This window comes from Mustela putorius, unplaced genomic scaffold, assembly GCF_011764305.1.
Source record: "Mustela putorius furo isolate JIRA1106 unplaced genomic scaffold, ASM1176430v1.1 tig00000129_pilon_pilon_pilon, whole genome shotgun sequence".
Lineage (NCBI taxonomy): Eukaryota > Metazoa > Chordata > Mammalia > Carnivora > Mustelidae > Mustela > Mustela putorius.
Genome location: NW_025421290.1, coordinates 36,227,972 through 36,250,158, shown reverse-complemented (window position 1 = coordinate 36,250,158; position 22,187 = coordinate 36,227,972). Strand labels below are relative to the sequence as shown.

General features: G+C 41.9%; 1 protein-coding gene across 4 annotated transcripts in view; it reads right to left on the bottom strand.

The window, feature by feature from the left end:
• Positions 1–22,187, bottom strand: part of VIPAS39 (VPS33B interacting protein, apical-basolateral polarity regulator, spe-39 homolog) — a 33,298-nt gene that overhangs the window by 10,022 nt on the left and 1,089 nt on the right. For all 4 annotated transcript variants that reach the window (XR_006604292.1, XM_004739165.3, XM_004739166.3 and 1 more), the window contains exons 2-17: positions 18,393–18,485; positions 17,655–17,757; positions 15,837–15,983; positions 14,729–14,767; positions 14,312–14,376; positions 13,541–13,597; positions 11,988–12,080; positions 11,172–11,205; positions 10,562–10,664; positions 9,045–9,072; positions 5,841–5,914; positions 3,599–3,674; positions 3,014–3,148; positions 2,360–2,401; positions 1,946–2,035; positions 373–459 (exon numbers count right to left, since the gene is read on the bottom strand). Coding sequence is in view for 3 of the 4 variants with exons in the window: in XM_004739165.3 (XP_004739222.1) it covers positions 373–459; positions 1,946–2,035; positions 2,360–2,401; positions 3,014–3,148; positions 3,599–3,674; positions 5,841–5,914; positions 9,045–9,072; positions 10,562–10,664; positions 11,172–11,205; positions 11,988–12,080; positions 13,541–13,597; positions 14,312–14,376; positions 14,729–14,767; positions 15,837–15,983; positions 17,655–17,757; positions 18,393–18,485 (1,266 nt within the window). In the remaining variant the exon portion in view is untranslated. The remainder of the gene's footprint in view (positions 1–372; positions 460–1,945; positions 2,036–2,359; positions 2,402–3,013; positions 3,149–3,598; positions 3,675–5,840; positions 5,915–9,044; positions 9,073–10,561; positions 10,665–11,171; positions 11,206–11,987; positions 12,081–13,540; positions 13,598–14,311; positions 14,377–14,728; positions 14,768–15,836; positions 15,984–17,654; positions 17,758–18,392; positions 18,486–22,187) is intronic.

Genomic DNA, 22,187 nt, shown 5'->3' with positions numbered 1-22,187 from the left:
AACACTGCCTTACCCCACAGCTGGGTACCCAGGCGAACAGGTGTGCTCTAGATATGCTCCAGTGCTGTGCTCTTTGCTCCTTGATGTCCTTTCTCACTGAGCTCTCCTTTATATCATTTGGTCAGTATCCCAGTGCTTCACATAGGCTAAACACAGTAGATGCTCCTCAGAGAGGGGCAGTCTGGGATTACTTCTGAAGGCAGAGGAAAACTTCCCTCCCTCCCCTTTTCTAACTCAAGGTCCACTACAGCCATTATGTTATCTTTAAGATAAAGCAGAGCAGGTCTCAAGTCTCCCATCACTGACCAGTAAGAGGCTAAAAGCTGGGTGTCCTAGAGGATCCTGCACCCAACACTTTTTAGGGGCCATTACCTGGACAGGGGCACTGTTCTTGTGCAAAATTTCCACAACCCGATGGAAGCCAATGGGTGCTCTCTTCTTAGTGTAGCCCAGCCAGTTCTGAAAAGGAAAGAACAGGCAGCAGTAGCTAGGCAAGCCAGACTCAACACACTTTGTGACCATACATTTTATGGTCAGACTAGAATAACATGGTGGTGAGCATGGATGGATGGGAAGTGGGAGATAGAGAAGTGAAGAGAGAGGATTTTTTCAGAAAAGTCAAGGAATTTCAGAGGGTAGAAAAGAGCCAGATATATGAAATAAGTTCTTAGATCTACAGGCAGAAAAAAGTCTGTGAAATATGCCTATTTGAAATAAACAATTTACTTTATAATACTTATTGTATGAACTTATCTGGGTAGAAAAAATCCCATTCTCTGTGCTTATATTCATGTAAATATATTTGTAAATTCATGAGGGAAAGTCTGGAAAACTACCCATCAAACTTTTTTTTTTTTTAATATTTTATTTATTTATTTGAGAGAGAGAGACAATGAGTATGAGCGAGGAGAAGGTCAGAGAGAGAAGCAGACTCCCTGCAGAGTAGGGAGCCCGATGCGGGACTCGATCCTGGGACTTCAGGATCATGACCTGAGCTGAAGGCAGTCACTCAACCAACTGAGCCACCCGGGCACCCTACCCATCGAACTTTTAAGAGTATTTGCCTTGCAGAAGGGACTGAGACAGGAGCAGGTAGACAATGGACAAGGAACTTCATGTAATTTGACTGTGCTCTCATATAGTGTTTGATTTTGACACAGACATGTATTGCTTTCGTAGTCAATGTAGCTAATTAAATAACTAACCACCACCACCACCACCAAAAAGGGCGGGGACAGGCTGAGTAGGCTGAGTAGGTGGACAAGTGACTCTTGACCTCAGGGTCGTGGGTTTGAGCCCCACATTGGGTGTGGAGATTACTTAAAAATAAAATCTTAAAAAAAAAAACCCCAACAACAACAACAACAAAAACCTAACAAACGGAAAGAGAGAAAATTCTCAAACCCACAGTAGAAAAAATGATATTTATTTATTTATTTATTTATTGAAAAAGTGATATTTAAAATATAAAGAGACATGACAACCAAAGTAAGGCAAGATCCTTGACCGGATCCTGACAGCAAACACACACAAAAACCAAAAAGCTCTAATGAGCTGATTTGAATATAGACTATAGACACAATATCATAATATTAATGTTAAATATCCTGAAAATGACACTAATACTGTGGTTATAATTGAAATAAATGCTTAAGTATGCAAAGGAGAAGTGTCATGATGTCTGTGACCTATTTTCAAATGGTTCAGCAAAAGAAAAAAGAGAAAGCAAATACGGCAAAAAAATGTTACTAAATCCGTGGAGTAAGACTACTAGTATGTTTATTATACCGTTCTTCCAATTTTTCTTTCAGTTTGACATCTTGGAAAATAAAAAGTTGGAGGAAAAATGTAACCCAGTAACTAGAATGTGAGATCCCCATGAGGCATGGAGTACAAGATGATACGTCCAAGACCCAGGGGCACCAGACAGTCCCGGGGCACGCACCTTTGTGGTAAAGAGGGCATCGACATCATGCCAGGCTCGAAGCTTGGCGCGAGCAGCTAGGGCTGTCAGCACATACTGTTTGTCTGGGATCTAAAAATCAGAGACCAGGGGAATTAAGGGGGTATAGAAATGCATCAGCAGAGAATTCTAGGAAAGACGGGCAAAGATATTCCCTGGTGTTGAATCTGTCCCTTAAAATGCAAAACCCGCAAAGTTATCAAGAACCTCTTCCTTCCCAAGTCCCAGCACTGCTGCCGGCCATGCCGTTCAGGTCTTCCCTCACTTCCCACACACTCATTCCTTCTGCCTTTAACTGTGACTGTCAAAGGACTTCCTGTGCAGGGTGACCAAGCAATAGCTATTCCAAAGTTACCCTGACATCCATTTACCAAAGACTGATCAATTTATATCTACCTTAAACGTCTTCTTCAGGTTGACTGGACTGCTGAATGTCCCCTAGGATCAAAGTGGAGATGGAATTTTACTGTTACCGACTTTCCCAAATACCACCCTAACATTGTCTTTCCACTACTTAGATATTGTACGTTCCTCTCTGTAGCCATTTAAACCCAGAAGTTAACTTAAGAGAAAAACTCCACCAGGTCAAACTGGACTAAGTAAGACCGGATTAATAGGTATGGTGTATTTCTCAATTTAATGCCAATATTGTGATCATTATGATCATTCCCACCTATGACATTAAACTTGTACCTCTTCAAAAAAACATTTTTTTTTTAAGTACACACAAATACTTAACACCCTGCTGCTCTTCTTCTTACCATGCGAACCCATTTCAAATTAGGGACCGTTGAGGAGGGACTGCTGTGGGACCAGCACCGGTGAGACCAAATGGGCTATGCTAGCAAGCCAGCTCACTGGAAGCCACACAAGCCCTTCCAAACCTCTTTTTCCCTCTTGGCTCACCCCTTCTGAGGGCCAGGGAAGCTTCCAGGTAGAAGTTCATAGAACTTAACACCCACTGTTAAGAGCATACTGAAATAAGGGGCTTCAAACGTTATTCCTCTGGTGTGGTGCAAGTGTGTGCGGTCTTTCACACTTTGCCTCTACCTCAGCCTCCGTGTAATGGTAGAAGCACGAGTAGAAAAGCGTTGTCACTAACGGCATGTTGAGGATGGAAGCTTTGCGGGGGTGCTTCCGAAAGATCTCAGTCTGTCCTGCTGACTCTAGATGTCGATCATTTGCCTGTGGTGGAGTGAACCAAGTGAGAAAAAACAACAATGTCCACAAAGTACAGACAGATGAGAAACATGAAATACTATAGCAGTTGTGCTTCCTTTCCTAGGGAAGAGGCAAAGAAAAAAAGAAAGAAACTGCCCAGGATAGCCCAGGGGAGTTTAAAATCCATAAAATGATGACAGATCCATGCTGAATGAAGACTGGAGAAGTAAGGATGAAATGGGCGTTCTCGAGGAGGGGCGGGGAGAGGAAAACGTCCAGGTCAGCAGCAAGTGAGAAGAAAAAGGAGCCTGAGAACAATGGCGGGAAAGGGCAATCACAGAAAGAAGAAATGAAAGGCTCTTAGAGGATGTTGACAGGAAATGACATACACGGCAGAGCACAGAGGTCTCCCAGATGCTGAATGGCACTGAGCACTGGCACTGAAGCAGAAAATGTAGCAACAAGGAGTCTAACCTCAATAATGATCTGGCGTTCCAGGAGGGTGTAATGGTCTTGAATATGTGCTGAATCTTCTGCTGAAAATGGCAAACTGGTAAAGAGCCAGAAGGTTAGTACCTCCTTCTCTACTGAAACAAGAAACAAACCCAAGTAGACCAAACCACCACTGTAAGTAAGAGGCTCACAGCACCTCACAAATCTGATCCCAGTGCACCATTAGAGTATCCCTGCAAGGCAGAGAGAGAGGAAACAGAAGAGACCCTTGGCTGGGATTTTGTATTTTAGGTTTTGCCAATTCAAGAGGGATCCTGAGGGGCGCCTGGCTGGCTCAGTCAGTAGAGTGTGCAACTGTGGATCTCAGGGTTGTCAGTTCCAGACCTCTGTTGGGTGCAGATTACTTAAAAAAACATAAAACCTCAAAAAAAAAAAAAAAGCGATTCTGAAAGTCCACAAAATATACAGTCACCAGTGGTTTTGCTGAGGAATGAGTTAGAAACCTCTCACCGTAGGAGCTGGAACATTTGGTGAACCGGTCACTTAGTGTATGAGTGAGCCCAGCCGACGGCCCAGCATCCACATCCCAGGGAAGCCCTGTGGTTCCTGTCTGGCCTTAATGTCAACGCTTAACTCTCTTTAGGAGGGGCTTACAATCATTAGCTATTTCCTACTGCAGAGGTATAAGGTAAAATTAAATTACTAGGCATAGAGGTACGTGTATAGGCTGATAAGAATGTCACATATCCACAAAGATATCGAGGGTCCCATCCTCTTACACATGAAAAAGTTGAGAGACAAACAGTATCTTGCCTAAAAGTCATACGTGGTAAACCAAGATATAATGCCAGGAACAGCAGCCAGATTTTTTTTTTTTTTTTTAAGATTTTATTTATTTATTTGACAGACAGAGATCACAAGTAGGCAGAGAGGCAGGCAGAGAGAGAGGAGGAAGCAGGCTCCCTGCTGAGCAGAGAGCCCGATTTGGGGCTTGATCCCAGGATCCTGGGATCATGACCTGAGCCAAAGGCAGAGGCTTTAACCCACTGAGCCACCCAGGCAGCAGCCAGATTTTTAAGCTTCCAGTTCACAGCTCTCTTCTTTAGAAAGTACTGCCTTAGTCCAGTACTCTATTCACCCCCAAAGAATTCTGTAACTCAGTTACACTATCCCAGGTAAGTGTGAGCCATAGCCAATTTTTATAGAAGAGATAAAGGGAGACAGCAATAGGTTTCAGTTACTTCACTATTCCAACATTCCTCTTTGTTCACCAGAGGCCACTGTGACATAGCTTAGTATCTGGTAACATTAAAATTAAGGATTGCATGGACAAAGACAAATTTCTAAATGTGAATCCTGCAACTCCTATCCCATGAGGAATGACTAAAGCAACTGTGAATACTGAATGAGAATTAAGGCCTACTGTGTAGGGCGCCTGGGTGGCTCAGGGGTTAAGCCTCTGCCTTCAGCTTGGGTCATGGTTTCAGGGTCTTGGGATTGAGTCCCACATCGGGCTCTCTGCTCAGCAGGGAGCCTGCTCCCCCACCCCCCGCCTGCCTCTCTACCTACTTGTGATCTCTATCTGCCAAATAAATAAATAAAATCTTAAAACAAAAAAGATCTATTGTGTAGACTCTATGCCTGTCTTGAAAGACAGAAGGAAGCAAGTTTCAGCTTGGTATAACAGAAGTATTTTATGATAATGGAGGCTGTCTAACAACAGAATAAGCTACTTCCAAGAGCACCGAGTGCTCACCACTGGAAGATAGTATGTGGCTCTGGTTTTTACAGGGACTTATATCCAGATAAACACCTGTACTGAATCAGTGGTTCCTGTGTTTTGGGGTCTTGGGGACCAGTAACACTGAAAACAACATGGAAGATAAAGTGTTGCCAACCTTTTTTTTAATATATAAAGTCATAAAAAAAAAATTACATTCCATTTTACCCCCAAAAAAGGGAGAAAGAGGAGGAAAAAAAAAATCCCAGAATAAAAGGCAGCCTTTCAAATTAGATAAATTTAACTATAGAAAAAACAAAGTCTTTATATTGTCTCTATTTTTCTCAATTTACTACCCATCAGTGAAAACTCTACTGGGGAGTTACTGTCTGGAGTCACTGAGTGAGACCACCTTTAATGAGGCATGTATGACCCACCATCAGCCTTTCCCTTCAACTACCTATCGCCTCCACCCTCATTTAGTCTCTTCGGTTCTCTGTGTAAGAATATTTATACTTCAAAACATTTCTCCCCCAGACTTACCCAATGCAGGTCTTAAGAAATTCTTTTCGTTTCTCAGGGTCCTGTATGTTCAAGTGCTCACGATAATGAGACAGCTACAAGATAAGCAAATGAATGAATGAATGAATGAAAGGCTTGAACCATTTTGTCTATTTTGCCTCTTTTAAAGGGTTAAGTAGCGATGTAAGTAGACTTTCCATCCTTAAAAAACTAAACTCTTCATTATTAGAGATTCCTCTGAGTATGAATAGGCGGCATGTAGGGAGGGTAGACAGTAATTGAAAATTGCTCTTTGGGGTCTGGCTGGCTTAGTAAGTAGAGTGTGCAACTCTTGATCTCGGGGTTTTCAGTTCAAGCCCCATCCTGGGTATTGAGATTACTTAAAAAAAAAAGAAAATCTTGGGACACCAGTGGCTCAGATGGTTGAGCATCTGCCTTTGGCTCAGGTCATCATGATATCAGGGTCCTGGGATCAAGCCCCACGTTGGGCTCCCTGCTCGGGGGGGAGCCTGCTTCTCCCTCCCCCCTCTTCTGCTCCCCCAGCTTGTGCTCTCACTCTCTGTCAAATAAATAAAAATTTTTAAAAAATCTTTAAAATCACTCTTGGGTTTATCTGTAACTGCAATACCCAATACAGTAAGCACTACCCCGTTTGGTTTATATTTATGTTTAAATTAATTAAGTTAAACAATTCCTATCCTTACTTACATTAGTCACTTTACCACATGACTAGTGCTCCCACGTCCAATAGCACAGATGGAAAAGATGACCATCACCGTAGGAAGCACTTACCTGACAAGTGCTTGCCCATAATGAAGTACTAAGTAGGTGCGCGCCTAGCTTTACCCCGAAGCCTGGCTTCAGCTTCACTATTTAACTAAAGCCAGCTTTTGCTTCATCCTTAGCCTTTGAAAGGCCAAAGAACTAAATGCTTACTTCAGCATTATTTTTGGCACCCTTGACATTATACATGATCAATGATAACATGTCCCTGTAAATTTCTAGTAATTAACAATATAAATGACAGGAATAAGCGCTGTCCTCTGATTCACTGCTGACACTGACTGAAGATTCACATTCAAATACTACAGGTTCCACATATACCTCTGAAAGAAAATCTCCTTATGTGCTTTCTGTTTCGGATTCCAAGAAAAGAACTTAAGTTTAAATCCCTATTTATTGGGCGCCTGGGTGGCTCAGTGGGTTAAGCCGCTGACTTTGGCTCAGGTCATGATCTCGGGGTCCTGGGATCGAGTCCCATATCGGGCTCTCTGCTCAGCAGGGAGCCTGCTTCCCTCTCTCTCTGCCTGCCTCTCTACCTACTTGTGATCTCCCTCTGTCAAATAAATAAATAAAATCTCTTTTAAAAAATCCCTATTTATTATTATAAGGATTAACTGATGCAATAATTAATGGTGATTGTAAAACTTGCAATTTTGTGTACAATTATTAAAACTTTCCAAGAATCAGGGAGCCTGGGTGGCTCAGTTGGTTAAGCTCTAACTCTTGGTTTTGGTTCCGGTCATGATCTCAGGGTCCTGAGACCTCTTCCTCTGCTCCTCTCTCTTTCTCTCTCATAAATAAATAAAATCTTTAAAAAAACTTTCCAAGGATTAAAAAATTAACAGTCTGACAGTTAATATCAATATTAAGAGAACAAACTGGCTTTAGGAAGGGCAGTATATCCTTTTAGAAACAAGTGTATAAAAATGTAAATGAAGAGATATATCAAAATCTAATCTTCATAAAATATCTGGCATATAATCATTCCAAGTATCAAAGAAAGTCATCTTTGAGTTATAGTTAATTTATTTTTATTTTTTTTTTTAAAGATTTTATTTATTTATTTGACAGACAGAGATCATAAGCAGGCAGACAGGCAGAGAGAGGGAGAGGAGGAAGCAGGCTCCCTGCAGAGCAGAGAGCTCGATGCGGAACTCGATCCCAGGACCCTGAGATCATGACCTGAGCCGAAGGCAGCGGCTTAACCCACTGAGCCACCCAGGCGCCCCGAGTTATAGTTAATTTAAATTGTTCAATTTCCTTTTGGCCTTAAGCCTTTCAATAAAGTCCTATTTAGGTAACCTTCCCACTCTATGAGTATAAACTGAAAGCAGACTGTCAACTTGGCCATTTCTGAAGTTTGCGAGGTTGGAAAACTCTAAGTCTACATACAACAGCATGCAGGATAAATCATCTTCAGTTCAAAAATAATAGCAAAAGGGAGAAAATAAAGTTCTGGAGGAAAATTAGTTACCCAAAACACATTTATTTTCACAAATCAAACTTTGTAAGAATGCTGTAGGAAAAACTTCCTTACAGTTTCAAATCTCTGGAGATTTAAAAAAAAAAAAAAAAAGGTAAACAAAAAGCTCTTCCAAATGATTGTTACAGACTGCCAGTCCTTTTCAGTACATTATGATAAAGGATTTCGAAGAGTTTCCCATGCCTTGAATATTAACTACAAGTTCCTTTTACAAAATGTTACTGAAAAACATTTTCCTCAATTACCTTCTGCTCGGCAAAGGGGAGCAAGATTCTCAGGTAAGCTGAACGTGAACACTGATCTCACCGCCAACGTGCGGTGCAGTAATTCACAGAACGAAATGGCAGGGATGGCCACTGGCTGGTGCTGAGGAATTCTAACCTCTGCACTACTAACAGCAAACTTTTAGAAGTGGATCACTATGGTTTAAATGATAGAATGAAAGTTTTGGTACAACTTCAGCTTGATTCTTGTATTCCAGGAGTTTATTCTGTAATGGTGAAACTCTGCCAAAAATCAGTTTTAACAGTCATCAAGCTCTCAGCCAAAATGTGTCTTGAGTGTACCACCAGCTTGACCTATCTCCTTCTTGACCCATATCTGGTTTCTCATCCCTCTTAACTTACAACATTTTCTACTATTGGAAGCCAAAACCCAAAAGCTCCTACAAACCAGGAACTGAAAACAACTAGAAACTAAAATAAAATTATAAACTGAGCAGGCCAGTTTTTATTCATTCTTCAAAAAAATATTTATTCATAAGTCCTATCAAAAGAGCATCTAAAAAGAAACTACATCATTTGGATTAAGTTTTCAGGCTTCCCAGATGCCTTTCTCTTTTGGATGCGATCAACACCAAAGTAAGAAAACTGTTAAGTAGTCTGATCTCGGAGACTGGGTTTTGGCTTAGATTTCTATTAAACCGGTTGGTCCCCAACTGAAACAAAGGCCACACTTACCGCAAGCTCTTCTGTTCTATCTAGGAACCTGGGAAGAAGCAGAAGGGAGCAGGGCATTTTTAGCTATTGACGTGTGGCAACATAACCTCACAAAATAAGATGGCTGCTCTAGGAGAAAGACAATTTCAAATTCAATTCACCTCCATACATGAGTAATCCCTCCTCTTCTTAAACTTTCTACCACCAGCAATCTCTTGAAAACACATGGTGCATCAGATATCACTGCTCCCCTGATCACTCTGAGTGAAAAGCAAGGAAGGCACTGCAGGCCCCTAGCAACTTTGTAATGCTAACAGGCCTGATAGAAAGGCTCAGAGCCTCCATAAAGGTCCAGCGGTAATCCTACAGGGCTTTTTGGAAAGATTAAGCACTCTTCTCGGACAGTACAATCTTGGAAAGAAAATTCCTATATTGTTCTGTGTTGTTTTCACATACAGTGTAGAAAAACCTTTGTTTCTCCCAATGGTGTAAGGCCTTGGAGAACAAAGACTTTGTCTTCTGATTCCCTCTTATTCTGAATGGACCACTGTAATTAAATCATGGCTTTGACCTGAAGCTGATGGTTAATAAAGCCTTCTTGATTGGAAAAGGGAACTGAGGAAGGGAACAGCCTGCCTCAATGAACATGTCTTCTGCAAATCCCTGGCTAACCATCTGTAATCTTGGCCCTGGGCAGGTGATCTGCTTTCCCCACCTCCGACTCTGGGACAGCTCATCATTGTGCTAGAGTCACTGCGTTAACTAGAGTTACGTTGGACCACATATCAGCCTAAAAAGAGGTTCCAACCACTTCCCTGACATTGAAGAAAGGACATAATAAAAATACATTTTAATCTACTGGCAGGAAATAGTTTCTACTGATTAGAATGAGACAGGGAAGGACGGAAAATCTGGTAGAAGACACTCCCCCACACCGAGCCTCCAGCAGATATGCCCACCTCTTGCCTCTCCGCCTACCAGATTCCTACCTAGTCTCAATTCCTAACTACTTCCATGAGGCTTTCTTTGGGTATCCTGAAAATTGTATTTGCTGCTTCTGCTCTTCCACTGTACTTCCCACTGGCATCATAGGGGACCAAGTAATAAGAAATATCTTTATTCTAGTTCTTTTATAATAAAACACTTAAAAATATTATTAATACAGGCTAGGCATTACACTAAGTGCTCTTCCCACACTGACTCTTAATCTTCATGACCTGTGGGATAGGAATCATCATTTCCATTTTAGTGATGTGGAACTGACACTTGGAGAGGTTGGGTAACTTGCTCAAGGTCACTCTATGAACAAAGTGGTGGTGCCCATATTCAACACGGGTATGTTGGCCTCCAGGGCCTGGTTCTTAACCCCTGCTACACTATCATTTTATTGCCAGCTGAGGGGCATTATTAGTTATCCTGTTGTGTTTCAGTATCTCATCTAACAGCAAAAAAGGACAGTGTCTTTTCTCTTTGTATCCTCCAGCGAGCCTTGTATAAAGTACTTAGTAAACTTCATGCACAAGACGATCGGTTCTTACCTGAAGAGGTCCAAAAGCAGCTTTTGATCCCCTATCTCCTTAAGGAAGTGAATGAGATGTCTCAGGGCAACCTGTCGCACCTCCAGCTCTCGGAACAGGATCTCTGGCAGGCAGGCGGGAGTTAGGTGGGGAAAGATTAAAGCCTATTACACTCAAGTGTGAAACAGGTCTCCTTGCTCATACATTCCAAACATCTCAAAGCCAATCACAAGCGAGGAACAGCTTTTTATTGTACCAATTCCTCTGGCTCAACCCACTACCAACACACCTCACGACCCAGGGCCACTCTTGGCCCTTCAGTCAGCCTTCAGTTCTCAACCAACCAGCAGGCACCTAGCATGGACTCTGAGGTCCTCAAACCAACAGAGCCATCATCCTGTCTATTAAGCAGGGAGGCTTTGGAGTTCATGTAGTTATCACCCTGCAGGATGAACAACTGCCCTTACAGATGAGATGAATACTCTGAAGTCTTGCGCCCCGCCCCGCACCCCCGCTGTCTTTGAAACATAGCTGATGACAGTGAATTCTGGCATGGAGGCCCCAATGCCATTCTCCCTTCAAATGCAGCAGGCATCTTGTCAACTGATAACTTCTCTCAATCCACGCTCACCTTTGCTCAGGGTCCTCTTCAGGAAGATCAGAACCTAGAGGAAAAGAGAATAAAGAGTAAATTACCCTGTGTAACCTTTCAAACACAAAGCCCTGCCCTGAGCTCCTGAAGTGTAGGAATGAGGTCAGCGCCTCGTTAGGAGTCTTGGCTCATCCAGACAACAGATTTCTCTATGGGACAGAGGGCCAGGTGACAGACATCTGGAATTGAGTTGTGTCTGAAAGGAGTCCACCTGCCCATTCCCATACTGGCAAGAGATACCTCCCTATGGGAGAGACTGCTCTCATACTTCTCCTGCCTCAGATTACTTTTTTGTTGTTTTTATTTTTTTAAAGATTTATTTGAAATTTTTGATTTTTATTTGAGATTTTTAAAGATTTATTTGAGAGAGAGAGAGCACGTGCACTTACACATGCGCACACAAGCAGGGAGAGAAGCAGAGAGAGAATCCCAAGCAGACTCCCCACTGAGCACAGAGCCCCATGCAGCGCTTGATCTCACGACCCTGAGATTATGACCTGAACTGAAATCAAGAGTCGATCCCTCAACCGAGAGAGCCACCCAGGCACCCCTCAGATTACTTTTTAGAACAGAGTAGCCAACCTGCTGCTTCTTATCAACTAGAGCTCCATATACAATGCCTTTCCTGCCAGCTGAGTCTCAGAGCATGTATTACTGAGAATCCTACACTTGAAGAGGAATCCAGGATCTCTACTAGACATTTAACCTAAAATGTTAAAGTCCTATTCTGACAGGACTTTGCGAAAGTAATGAAAACCACAATTAAGCAGACAACAAACAAAACGCACAACTTACCGCAGTAATGACGTTTCCATCATGCATGCTTACTGCCTCCTCTAGGAGTTGTAGCTTGTCCTGTAAGGAGCGGAATCTTTCTAGTGAGCAGACCTGGCAGAATAAGCACAGAATTAGTGTGCAAGAAGTCTTGATGTCCTGATGGAGTCTTGCCAAAGCATAAGGGTGGAGATGACCTGTTCTCTTTAATGAGGTGTAATTTACATACAATAAAATCGACCCAAGGGTAGAGTTCAGTGAGTCTGACAAGCACATATAAAATTCCGTTTTACCACTCCACCACCAAGATACAGAACAACTCCATCACGCCGCAAAGTCCCCTCGTAGGCTTTGACGCCAACACCTTCCTCCCATCCTTAGCTCCTGGCAACCACTCATCTTTCAGTCACTCAAGTCTCCCTTTCCCAGAATTTCAGAAATAGAATCATGCAATGTGTACTCTTTTACATCCGACTTTTCACTCAGTATCACAATTCTCAGAGGAATCTATATGTTGTGATGAGTACTGCTAGTTTGCTCCTATTCACTGGTAAGTAGTTTTCATTGTATGGCTATACTACCAGTTATCCATTTACCTACTGAGGGATATTTGCCATTTGGGGGGCTATTATGAATAGAGCTATTATGAAAGTCTGTGTACAAGTCTTTTTTTAAAGATTTTATTTATTTGTTAGAGAGAGAGAGTGCGTGCGTGTGAGAAAGCGTGCACACAGCGGGTGGGGGGGGGGTCACAGAGTGGGAGGGACAGGCAGGATCTGCACAGAGCATGAGCCCGATTCAGGACTCAATCCTAGGACACTGAATCATGGTATGAGCTGAAACCAAAAGTCAGACACTCAAGCTACTGAGCCACCCAGGTGCCCCTGGGTATGTATCTTCAAGCATATGTTTTCACTTATCTTGGATTGTAAATGTCTACCAATAAAATTAAGTGTATGTTTAACTTCATAAGAAGCTGCCAGACTCTTTTCCAGGGTATGTTGTTTTTTTTTTTAAGATTTCATTAATTTATTTGACAGACAGACAGATCACAAGTTGGCAGAGAGGCAGGCAGAGAGAGAAGAAGCCAAGCAGAGAGACTGATGCAGGGCTCGATCCCAGGACCCTGGGATCATGACCTGAGCCGAAGGCAGAGGCTTAACCTACTGAGCCACCCAGGCGCCCCTACAGAGTAGTTTTAACATTTCACTCTCTTGCTCTCTGTATGAGAGCTCTAGCTCCTCTACAGCCTCCCAGTGCTTGGTACGATCAGTATTAAATTTAGCCACTCTAGTAGCTGTATAGTAGTATCTCACAGTTTTAACTCACATTTTCTTGATAACTTGGGTGTGGAAGATCTTCTCAAGTGCTCTTTGGCCATTCATATAACTTTTTTCTGATATAACTGGTTAAATCTTGTGCCAAGTTTTTTATTGGGTTCTTTATCTTTTTAAAGATAATATTCTTTATATATTCTGGATAAAAATCCTTTACAATGTATGTATTTTGCAAATATTTTCTCCCAGTCATGGTGGCTTTTTTCCCCACAAGAATTCTCTCTCCAGTGACCTTACCTTGCCCTTCCGGAGGCGTCGCACTGTGTCACTGGGGCTCCAGTCATTGCTGTAATCCTGGAATTTTAGCAACACATGCATCTCAGGAAGTTAAGGGATCAGAATTATCAGTGTTTCAGCTCCTCACCTAAAACTCATCTTTATTCTCTGATAGGGAAATATTTTGTAGGAGGGAATGAATGAAAAAAAAAAAAAATGAAGAACAGGGATGGTCTTGTTCTGAGTTTTTGAAGGAATTAGAACAGGGACAATGAAAGCAAGAAGAAATGGATCAAAGAGGGAAGGAATCAACTGACAAAACCCTATGCCTACTGGTTCAGGATTTCATTCCTCAGACACAAGTTAATCACATTTTGGGATTCTAATGAATGGTCTTGCAGACAGAAGGAAAGAGGAAAATGTGTTCCTCTTCTGGATCTTACGATACAGCTTCTTCCTTATGAATCAATGTGCTTTGTTATGTGCTTCTTGGGAAAATGAGCTCCACCAAGCTTCCAGACCATAGCAAGGATTAAAAGTTTCAAAGTACAGCCTCCAAAAGGCAGTATAATGGGTAAGGAACGTGTACCAAGACAGAATCAGAAAATAGATTGTGAGTCCCAGTTACATCACTTAACAGCTGTGAGATCCAAGGCAAGCCCTGGTGTTTAGATAGCCAGTTTTCTTATCTACAAAGAAGTTAAAATAATAGCTGCTCAAAAAGTTGAGAAGATCAAGCAAGATAATGTACTTCAAAGTGCTCTGAACTGTGCAGTGCAAGGAATAACTCACCCTGTACTCCCCCTTGGGTCGGCCCAGCTCTGGAGCATAGCTTTTGGCAGGTACGTCCGACAGAGCTGAAACAGAACAGGCAGCTGGCTCAGAACACCATCTTCAGGTCAATCCTTTCCTCTTCTGCTTCCTTCTCACACACCTTTTTTGACTTGTGAGGTCCCAAGGCATCTGAGGTATCCTTACAGCCCAAAGTAGATTTCAGCTCCTCCCCAAAGACAACATCCCTAGAAGTCATCCCTTACTCCTACAGCCAGCATGATCTTGACTTCCTTACTCAGTATCAGAAAATTTCTCTAATAATAGTGGTAGATTCAGAAGAAATTCTAATTACCACTAGTCCCCATGACTCCCCAGACTGCACCCTGTATCAGTAACATCTCCCAAAGCAATCAAGAGCAGAGGATCAGTGCTTACCATCAGAAAGGGACTGGAAGCTTCCAGGTCTAGTTCTCCCTGAAGGTAAAGAGTATATAAGGGAAGAGGTCAATGGTTCAAGTGAGAGCCATTTCAGACTTGGTTAAGGATGCAGTATGTACAGAACCTTTTTATGCAATATGGGAACTCGAGGCTAAAAAAAAAAAAAACCTCCGTTCGACTTCAGAAATTTGAGGTGCCATGAGACACACAGGGTGGAAAATATTTTAAATTGTGGTAAAATATATGTGATCTAAACTAGAATTTTTTGTATCATTCTTAAATGTACAGTTCAGTAGCAATGAGTATATTCACACTGTATAGCCATCACCACTATCCATCTCCAGAACCTTCTCATCGTCCCAAAATGAGACTCTCTACCCATTAAACAATAACTCCCCATCCCTCTTTACCTCCCATCCCTGGTAACCACTATTTTGCTGTCTTCATGAACCTGACTATGCTACATATCTTACAGAAGTGGAACCATTCAGTATCTGGCCCTGTATGTCTGTCTTGCTTTTTTTTTTTTTTAATATATTTTTAAAGATTTTATTTATTTAACAGACAGAGATCACAGGTAGGCAGAAAGGCAGGCAGAGAGAGAGGAGGAAGCAGGCTCCCTGCGGAGCAGAGAGCCCGATGTGGGGCTCGATCCCAGGACCCTGGGATCACGACCTAAGCCGAAGGCAGAAGCTTTAACCCACTGAGCCACCCAGGCGCCCCTGTCTTGCTTTTTTTTGAAGAACTGCCATCCTGTGCCCCACAGGGGCTGTGCCATTTTACATCCCCACTAGCAGTGCACAGGGTTCCCAACAGATACCCATAGGGGTAGGCAGGAATTCTGACCTAAGCAAATTTCTTCAGTACTTGCCACAGAGCTAGTATCAGTTTTGTTCATCACATTCCTAAAACCCAGTCCGATCCCTCTGAATTTCTCGTTTCTCCCACTTTTAATCCCTGTCAGCTCCAAAGATAATTCTTTATCCTTCAATAATCTTTTTCTTCCAGAGTAAATGAAAATCATAGCCTGAGTGCCTTTTTTTTTTTTTTTTCCTTTTTTAAGAGCACAGGAGGACTCTCTGTCCCTTTAATCATCACTCTTTACCTCTAAAAAAGCTGCTCAGGGAGTAGGTAGAAGAAGGTTTGGGTAGTTGCGCGTAAGTGGAGAAGCTGTTTCGGCTCTTCAGCTGTTCACGCCCCTCCTGGCTTGACCCGCTACTGCCAGCAGTCTCTTTGATGGACCATGAGATACCTGTGAGAGAGTAAGAACTAAGTCAGCGATTCCCATCCAAAAGAATCCTTGACATCCAGCATTTTGATAAACACTGAAAGTTTTCACCAGAGGCCCTGGTCCCTTACTGACATGGACTTAAAAAGCCGGAGCAGGGAGAAAGGATAAAATCAAACAGACTAATCAACAGGAAGAGGAGCAAAGGAAATGAATAAATGGATCACAGAAATGGAAATTCAAGTGGCTATTAAACATGGGAAAAGATGCTCAACCTCACACTTAATAAGAGAACGACACAGAGTAAAGTACGCTGAGATACCGCTGGCCCCTAGAAGACTGGCAAAGATCCAAAGTCTGATTCAAATACTCTGGTGGCAAGACTGTGGGGAAACAGGAACACTCGAACGTTGCTGGTGGGAGTACAACCCCTGTGGAGAACAACCTGGCAATGTGTACCCCGTACAGATGCCAATATCCTCTGCCAGGGTTTTCACTCTAAAAAACTGATCTTTCATGCACTCATATTGGGCAGGAAACAAGGTTACTGATAGCAGTATACACAAGGGAAGATTGGAAATGATCTAAAGGTCATCAAAAGTGGTCTGGCTGGGGCACCTGGGTGGCTCAGTTGGTTAAGTGTCTGCCTTTCGATCAGGTCATGATCCTGGAGTCCTAGGATCAAGCCCCAAATCAGGCTCCCTGCTCAGTGGGGAGCCTGCTTTTCTCCCTCTCCCTCTGCCATTCCCCCTGCTTGTGCTCTCTTTCTTTCTGTCAAAAAAATAAAATCTTAAAAAAAAAAGTGGAACGGTTAAATAAGTTATGGAAAATCCATACAACATAATACTATGCTCCTGTTTTAAGAGAGAGTGAGTGAGAAATTTCTTTATGTATGGATACAGAAAGATCTCCAAGCTATATTGGCAAGTGAAAAGAGCAGGGCATAAAGGATACTACCACTGGTGTAAAAAAGGGGAGTAAGAATAAATTCCTATATGCATTTTCACACATAAAAAGGATCTTCAGTTGAACACGTAAGAAGCAAACAACAGCAATGTTTTGGGATAGAAGGAACTGAGAATAGTAGATGCATGGTAGTGTGGGAGGGCAACTTTGCACTGTATGCCTACAATACTTGATTTTCAAATCCTGATGGTATTTCCTATATTAAGAAAAATTTTTAAAATATTCTTAAAAATCAGATGGACTCTGCAAAGGTGTTAAGTTGTATTATAAAATAGCCAGACAGCGAGGCCTGGTGGCTAAGGAAGTCAGTCCTGCCAGCCGGTTATGAGCAAGTAAGCCAGCAGTTCCAAATATGACTGACTATCAGAAGCAGCTGCAGTACCTATTATAAATTAAGACCCACCCCCCATCCGAACCCCCACCCCCAAGACCTACTAAATCAGTCTCTGGAGTAAAGCCTAGGAACCTAACTTTAACAAGCATCCTAAATGAGTCTGAAATAGCCAGCCAAGACAGCCCCAGGATGGCAGACCTGGAGAGCCATATGGCAGCTACTGCTGTTGTGTCCTCAAGTTTCTTCTGGGGTTAAATTTCTAAATGTATGCTCATGTAAAAATAGTCTCCCCTCAGTCCCCTTCCTAACAAGCACTGAGGAGACAAGCAAGTGGCGCCTTCATTAGTGACAAGAACCCTGAGGATCAATCCCTTCCTATAGCCTCCTCTACTTACTTCCCACAGGCTCCCCACTCCAGCTGACTCGCTCCAGGTCATCGTCATCCTCATCATCCACGAAGTCGCGAAGACTATTCACTGCTCTCTTGGATTCCTTTAACTGCAGAGGGACATAAGGCAGGGTACTCAGGCAGTCACTACTTCCCACCTCTCTCTGACAACCAAGAAGGTTGCCATTGGGACTGAAGATGGCCAGCACTTTCTGCAGTCGAACGCCTAGGCTGCTAAATATTTGCCAAGAAAACAAACTGCTTTTTAGCCAACACTGCAGTCCAGTGGCAAGACTTAGAAGGAATGAAAGCTGCTTTTAAGTTCTAATCATATACCTGGCAATGACTTGCTGTGTAAACCTGAGTTTTATCCAGCTCTCCAAAAATAAACCCATTTCCCCATTTGTAAAACAGAAGCAATAAAGACAACATCCAGTCCAGTTCATCGTGCAAAAATAACAAATTACATCACATGATAAAAGACTTGGGATTCTGAGAAGAGAAAAAGAAACTGAAATCACCTTAAGAATAAAAGTAAGAAGGGCAGAGAGTTGGTTTTTACAATCCTTCTGGCTCTTTTATGTGGGCTCTTCTCTATGAAGATTTTTCTAAAGATCTGACCCAAAACATTTTTGAGCCTAAGGGAGACACAGTCAAAAGCCAGGTTACCAAGGATATCAGGCAAAGGAATTTTAGAGTGGCACTGTGGAGGTGTGACCTGCAGCAATTGTTCATGAAAACCTACCTGTGAGAGTTCATCATCTTCATCATCAAAGGTGAAAGCCTTGAACTTGGAGCTGTTCCAATACTCTTCCTCATCAACCTTTGTCCGATTCATCTGGAGTGAGAGTAAGACAGACATACGTCCCTCCCTGGATTGCTTCCAAAAGAGCTCCAAAAGCTTCAGGTTCCATCACTGCAAACTCTCCCTCCCACCCCACCCTGCAGTTACTAGAGATGTTGAAAAGAATCTGAGAAGGGAAATACTGAGTCTGTCACATCAAATCCGATCGTTGGGTCTCCAACTGATCAAACCATACTTCTGATCTTCTACTTAACCACAAGTAGTCATTCATTCCTAGAACACCTACTTTGTTCAAGGCACTCTCTCAGGTACTGAGGGGATATTTATAAAGTGCAAGACACAATCCCTCTCCTGAAGGACCCTGCAACAGAACTGGGGTATTCAGCATTGATACATATGAAAGTAATAGCACAAAACAGGAAAGAGTTATAAGAATGCATCACAAATTTTGCTGAATGCACAAGATCAATCAAAGTATCGACAAAACAAATAATAACTGCATTCATGCATTATTCAACACATATCTATTACTGAGGGCCATCTCTGAGGCACTGTCCTAGGCTCCTGGAATACACTATAGTGAATAAAACTGGCAAATATCTTGCTCTCATCTATGCTTGCTAAATGCCAGAAGATATGAATGATTAAATGAAGCAGAATTGTCTTGCATCTTCAAATTATGACTGATTTACCAAAAAGTACTGGCTAAATTTTAGGAACTGAGGGTGTGGCTAAGAAATGTATATAAAGAATCGGTTAAAACACTTTAAGTCTCTCTCATAACTATTCTAAAATCAGATTTCAGGACAACCCTCTCAGGTCCCCTCCTCTTTGGGAGCTTTGTACTCAATAAACTTTACTATTAAAAAAAAAAATCAGATTTCACTCTGAAAAAAAGTCTTGCCCTAGAATTACAAACTAAATTATCAATGCCACTGGGTAGAGTGAAAATTGATTTAAACTAAGAACTAGTTACCAAAACTCCCAAAGCAACAAACATAACTCCAAAGGCTACACATCAAATTTTAAAGAATCAATTTGCTTTTCCTTTTTTTTCAATAGCACCTTTCACAACAGAAGCTTGAGATAGACTCATCATGGCAACCCTGCTGAAGCTTCTTTTTTAATGTTTTTTTTTTCTTTCTTAGCACTGAGATATAAGAATTCTTTTTTTTTTTTTTAAGATTTTATTTAGTTATTTGAAAGAGAGCACACACGAATGAGCATGAGTAGGAGAAAGGACAGAAGAAATCTCAGACTCCACACTGAGTGCGGAGCCTGATACGGGACTTGATCTCATGATCCTGAAATCATGACCTGAACCAACAATGTGTCAGTTGCTTAACCAGCTGAGCCACCCAAGCGCCCCGTTGAAGCTTCTGATGGCCCTGGATGTACTCTACAGATATTCCTCAACTTACAATGGAGTTAACATCCAGATAAACCCAACATAAGTCAAGAATATTTTAAGCTGAAAATGCTGAACAGCACACCTTAGCCTAGCCTACCTTAAACATGCTCAGAATACTTATATTAGCTACAGTTGGGCAAAATCATCTAACACAATACCTATTTTATAAAGTGTTGAATATCTCATATAATTTATTCATTGCTGTACTGAAAGTGAAAAACAGAATGATTGTGTGGGTGCAGAATAGTTTAAATATATCAGTTGTTCAACCTTGTGATCATGTGGCTGACTGGGAGCTGTGGTTCACTGCCACTGCTCAGCACCAAAAAAGTATTATACTGTATATTATCAGCCCAAGAAAAGATCCAAATTCAAAATTCAAACTATGGTTTCTACTGAATGTGTATCACTCTTAGGATGCCCATGTGGTTTAGTTGGTTAAGGGTCTGACTCTTGATCTCAGCTCAGGTCTCAATCTCAGGGTTGTGAGTTCAGTCCCCCTGTTCCGCTCTGCACTGGGTGTGGAGCTTACTTTACAAAAAAAAAAAAAAAAAAAAAAAAAGTGATACACTTTACATATATATATATATATACACACACACACACACACACACATACACACACACACACACACACACACACATATATATATATATATATGTAAAGTGTATCACTTTCATACCACCATAAAGTTGAAAAATTGTAAGGTGAAGGACTGTAAGCCAGGGAATCATCTGCACTCTCACTTCCTGACTCTTGTGTTTTCAGGGGATACAGGCATTGCAAGGTATGGTGGGTATTTTCTCCTATCTGATCCCTTCCCATGGCAGACCTCACTAATTGAGCTCTACTGAATCCAAATATAATTTAAAAGTCCTTCTGGGTATTTAAAGCCAAATAAAGCTGGCACATACAATGAAATTATCCCTAATGGTGGTATAAGCACAGGCTTTATAGTAGGCAGCTTTGAATTCAAATATTGGTTTCTGGGGCACCTGGGTGGCTCAGTGGGTTAGGCATTTGCCTTTGGCTCAGGTCATGGTCCCAGGGTCCTAGGATCAAGCCCTGCATCAGGCTCCCTTCTCAGTGGGAAGCTTGCTTCTCCCTCTCCCCCTGCTTGTGTTCCCTCTCTCTGTGTCTCTGTCAAATAAATAAATAAAATCTTAGGGAAAAAACCCTCAAATCTTGGTTTCCCAATTCTGAGCAAACTGGTTAAATAATTCTACATCTAGGTGTTGGAGAAAATGATAGCCTACTTTACAGGATTGCAGTGAAGAAGAAATAGGACTGAGGAAACACCTAGAAGAAAGTAAATATTAGGGGCGCTTGGGTGGCTCAATGGGTTAAGCCTCTGCCTTCGGCTCAGGTCATGATCTCAGGGATCAATCCTGGGATTGAGCTGGGCACTGGGAATCTCTGTTTAGCAGGGAGCCTTGCTTCCCATTTCTCTCTGCCTACTTGTGATCTCTCTCTCTCTCTGTCAAATAAATAAATAAAATCTTAAGAAAAAAGTAAATATTAAGTGTATATCTTTTTAGCACAGGATATTTTACTGACATCTTTCCATCTTGGTTTCCCAATCTGTAAAATGGGCATAGCAATAGATGCCTACCTCACAAAACTGTTGGAAGGCTTAAACTAGTTAATACATGTAGAGCACTTAGTGCCTGACACAAAATTAATGCTCAGTATTGATGTTTATTAATAAAGCATCATGGTAACTTGGGAAAATCTAGGAAGAAAATACTTTTAAGCAATCTTAAAAGTTTAAAACAATTAATTTGACACAAAAATGCTGAGGACGGCTCTCACAATCACTGAAGTCCGTGGGTAGCATGTAAATGTCCCTGGCACAGATGCCAACTTACAGAGCACTCTGTCACCCTCACAACAGCTCTATAACATAGGCCTGGCAGATTCCATCTCTAGTTCACTGATGAGGAAAACGAAGCACAAAAGGATTAGGTACCGAAACCACTTTGCTAATTGCTCTTATAATCCAGGTTTTCCGGCTCCTGGATCTTTCCCACTCTGACATGCATGGTCCTTCCCTGTCTCACTCTAGGGAAAACCAGGGCAGGTCCTTACCTTCCTGCGGTAAATAAATGTCTGTAAATATCTACAAACAAGCACAGAATGTGTCCAACAAGCCCAGGAATCCACCAGAGGATTTCTGGAATCTTTTTTTAACCACGCAACCGCAATGGACACTTGACACCACTTTGTACTTCTAAAGCCAACCCAGAACCTAGATTTACTTGCCAAGGAAAGAGAGAAAGTTAATTTAACGGCTCTAGAAGTTAAAACCAGGTACGATTTTAAGA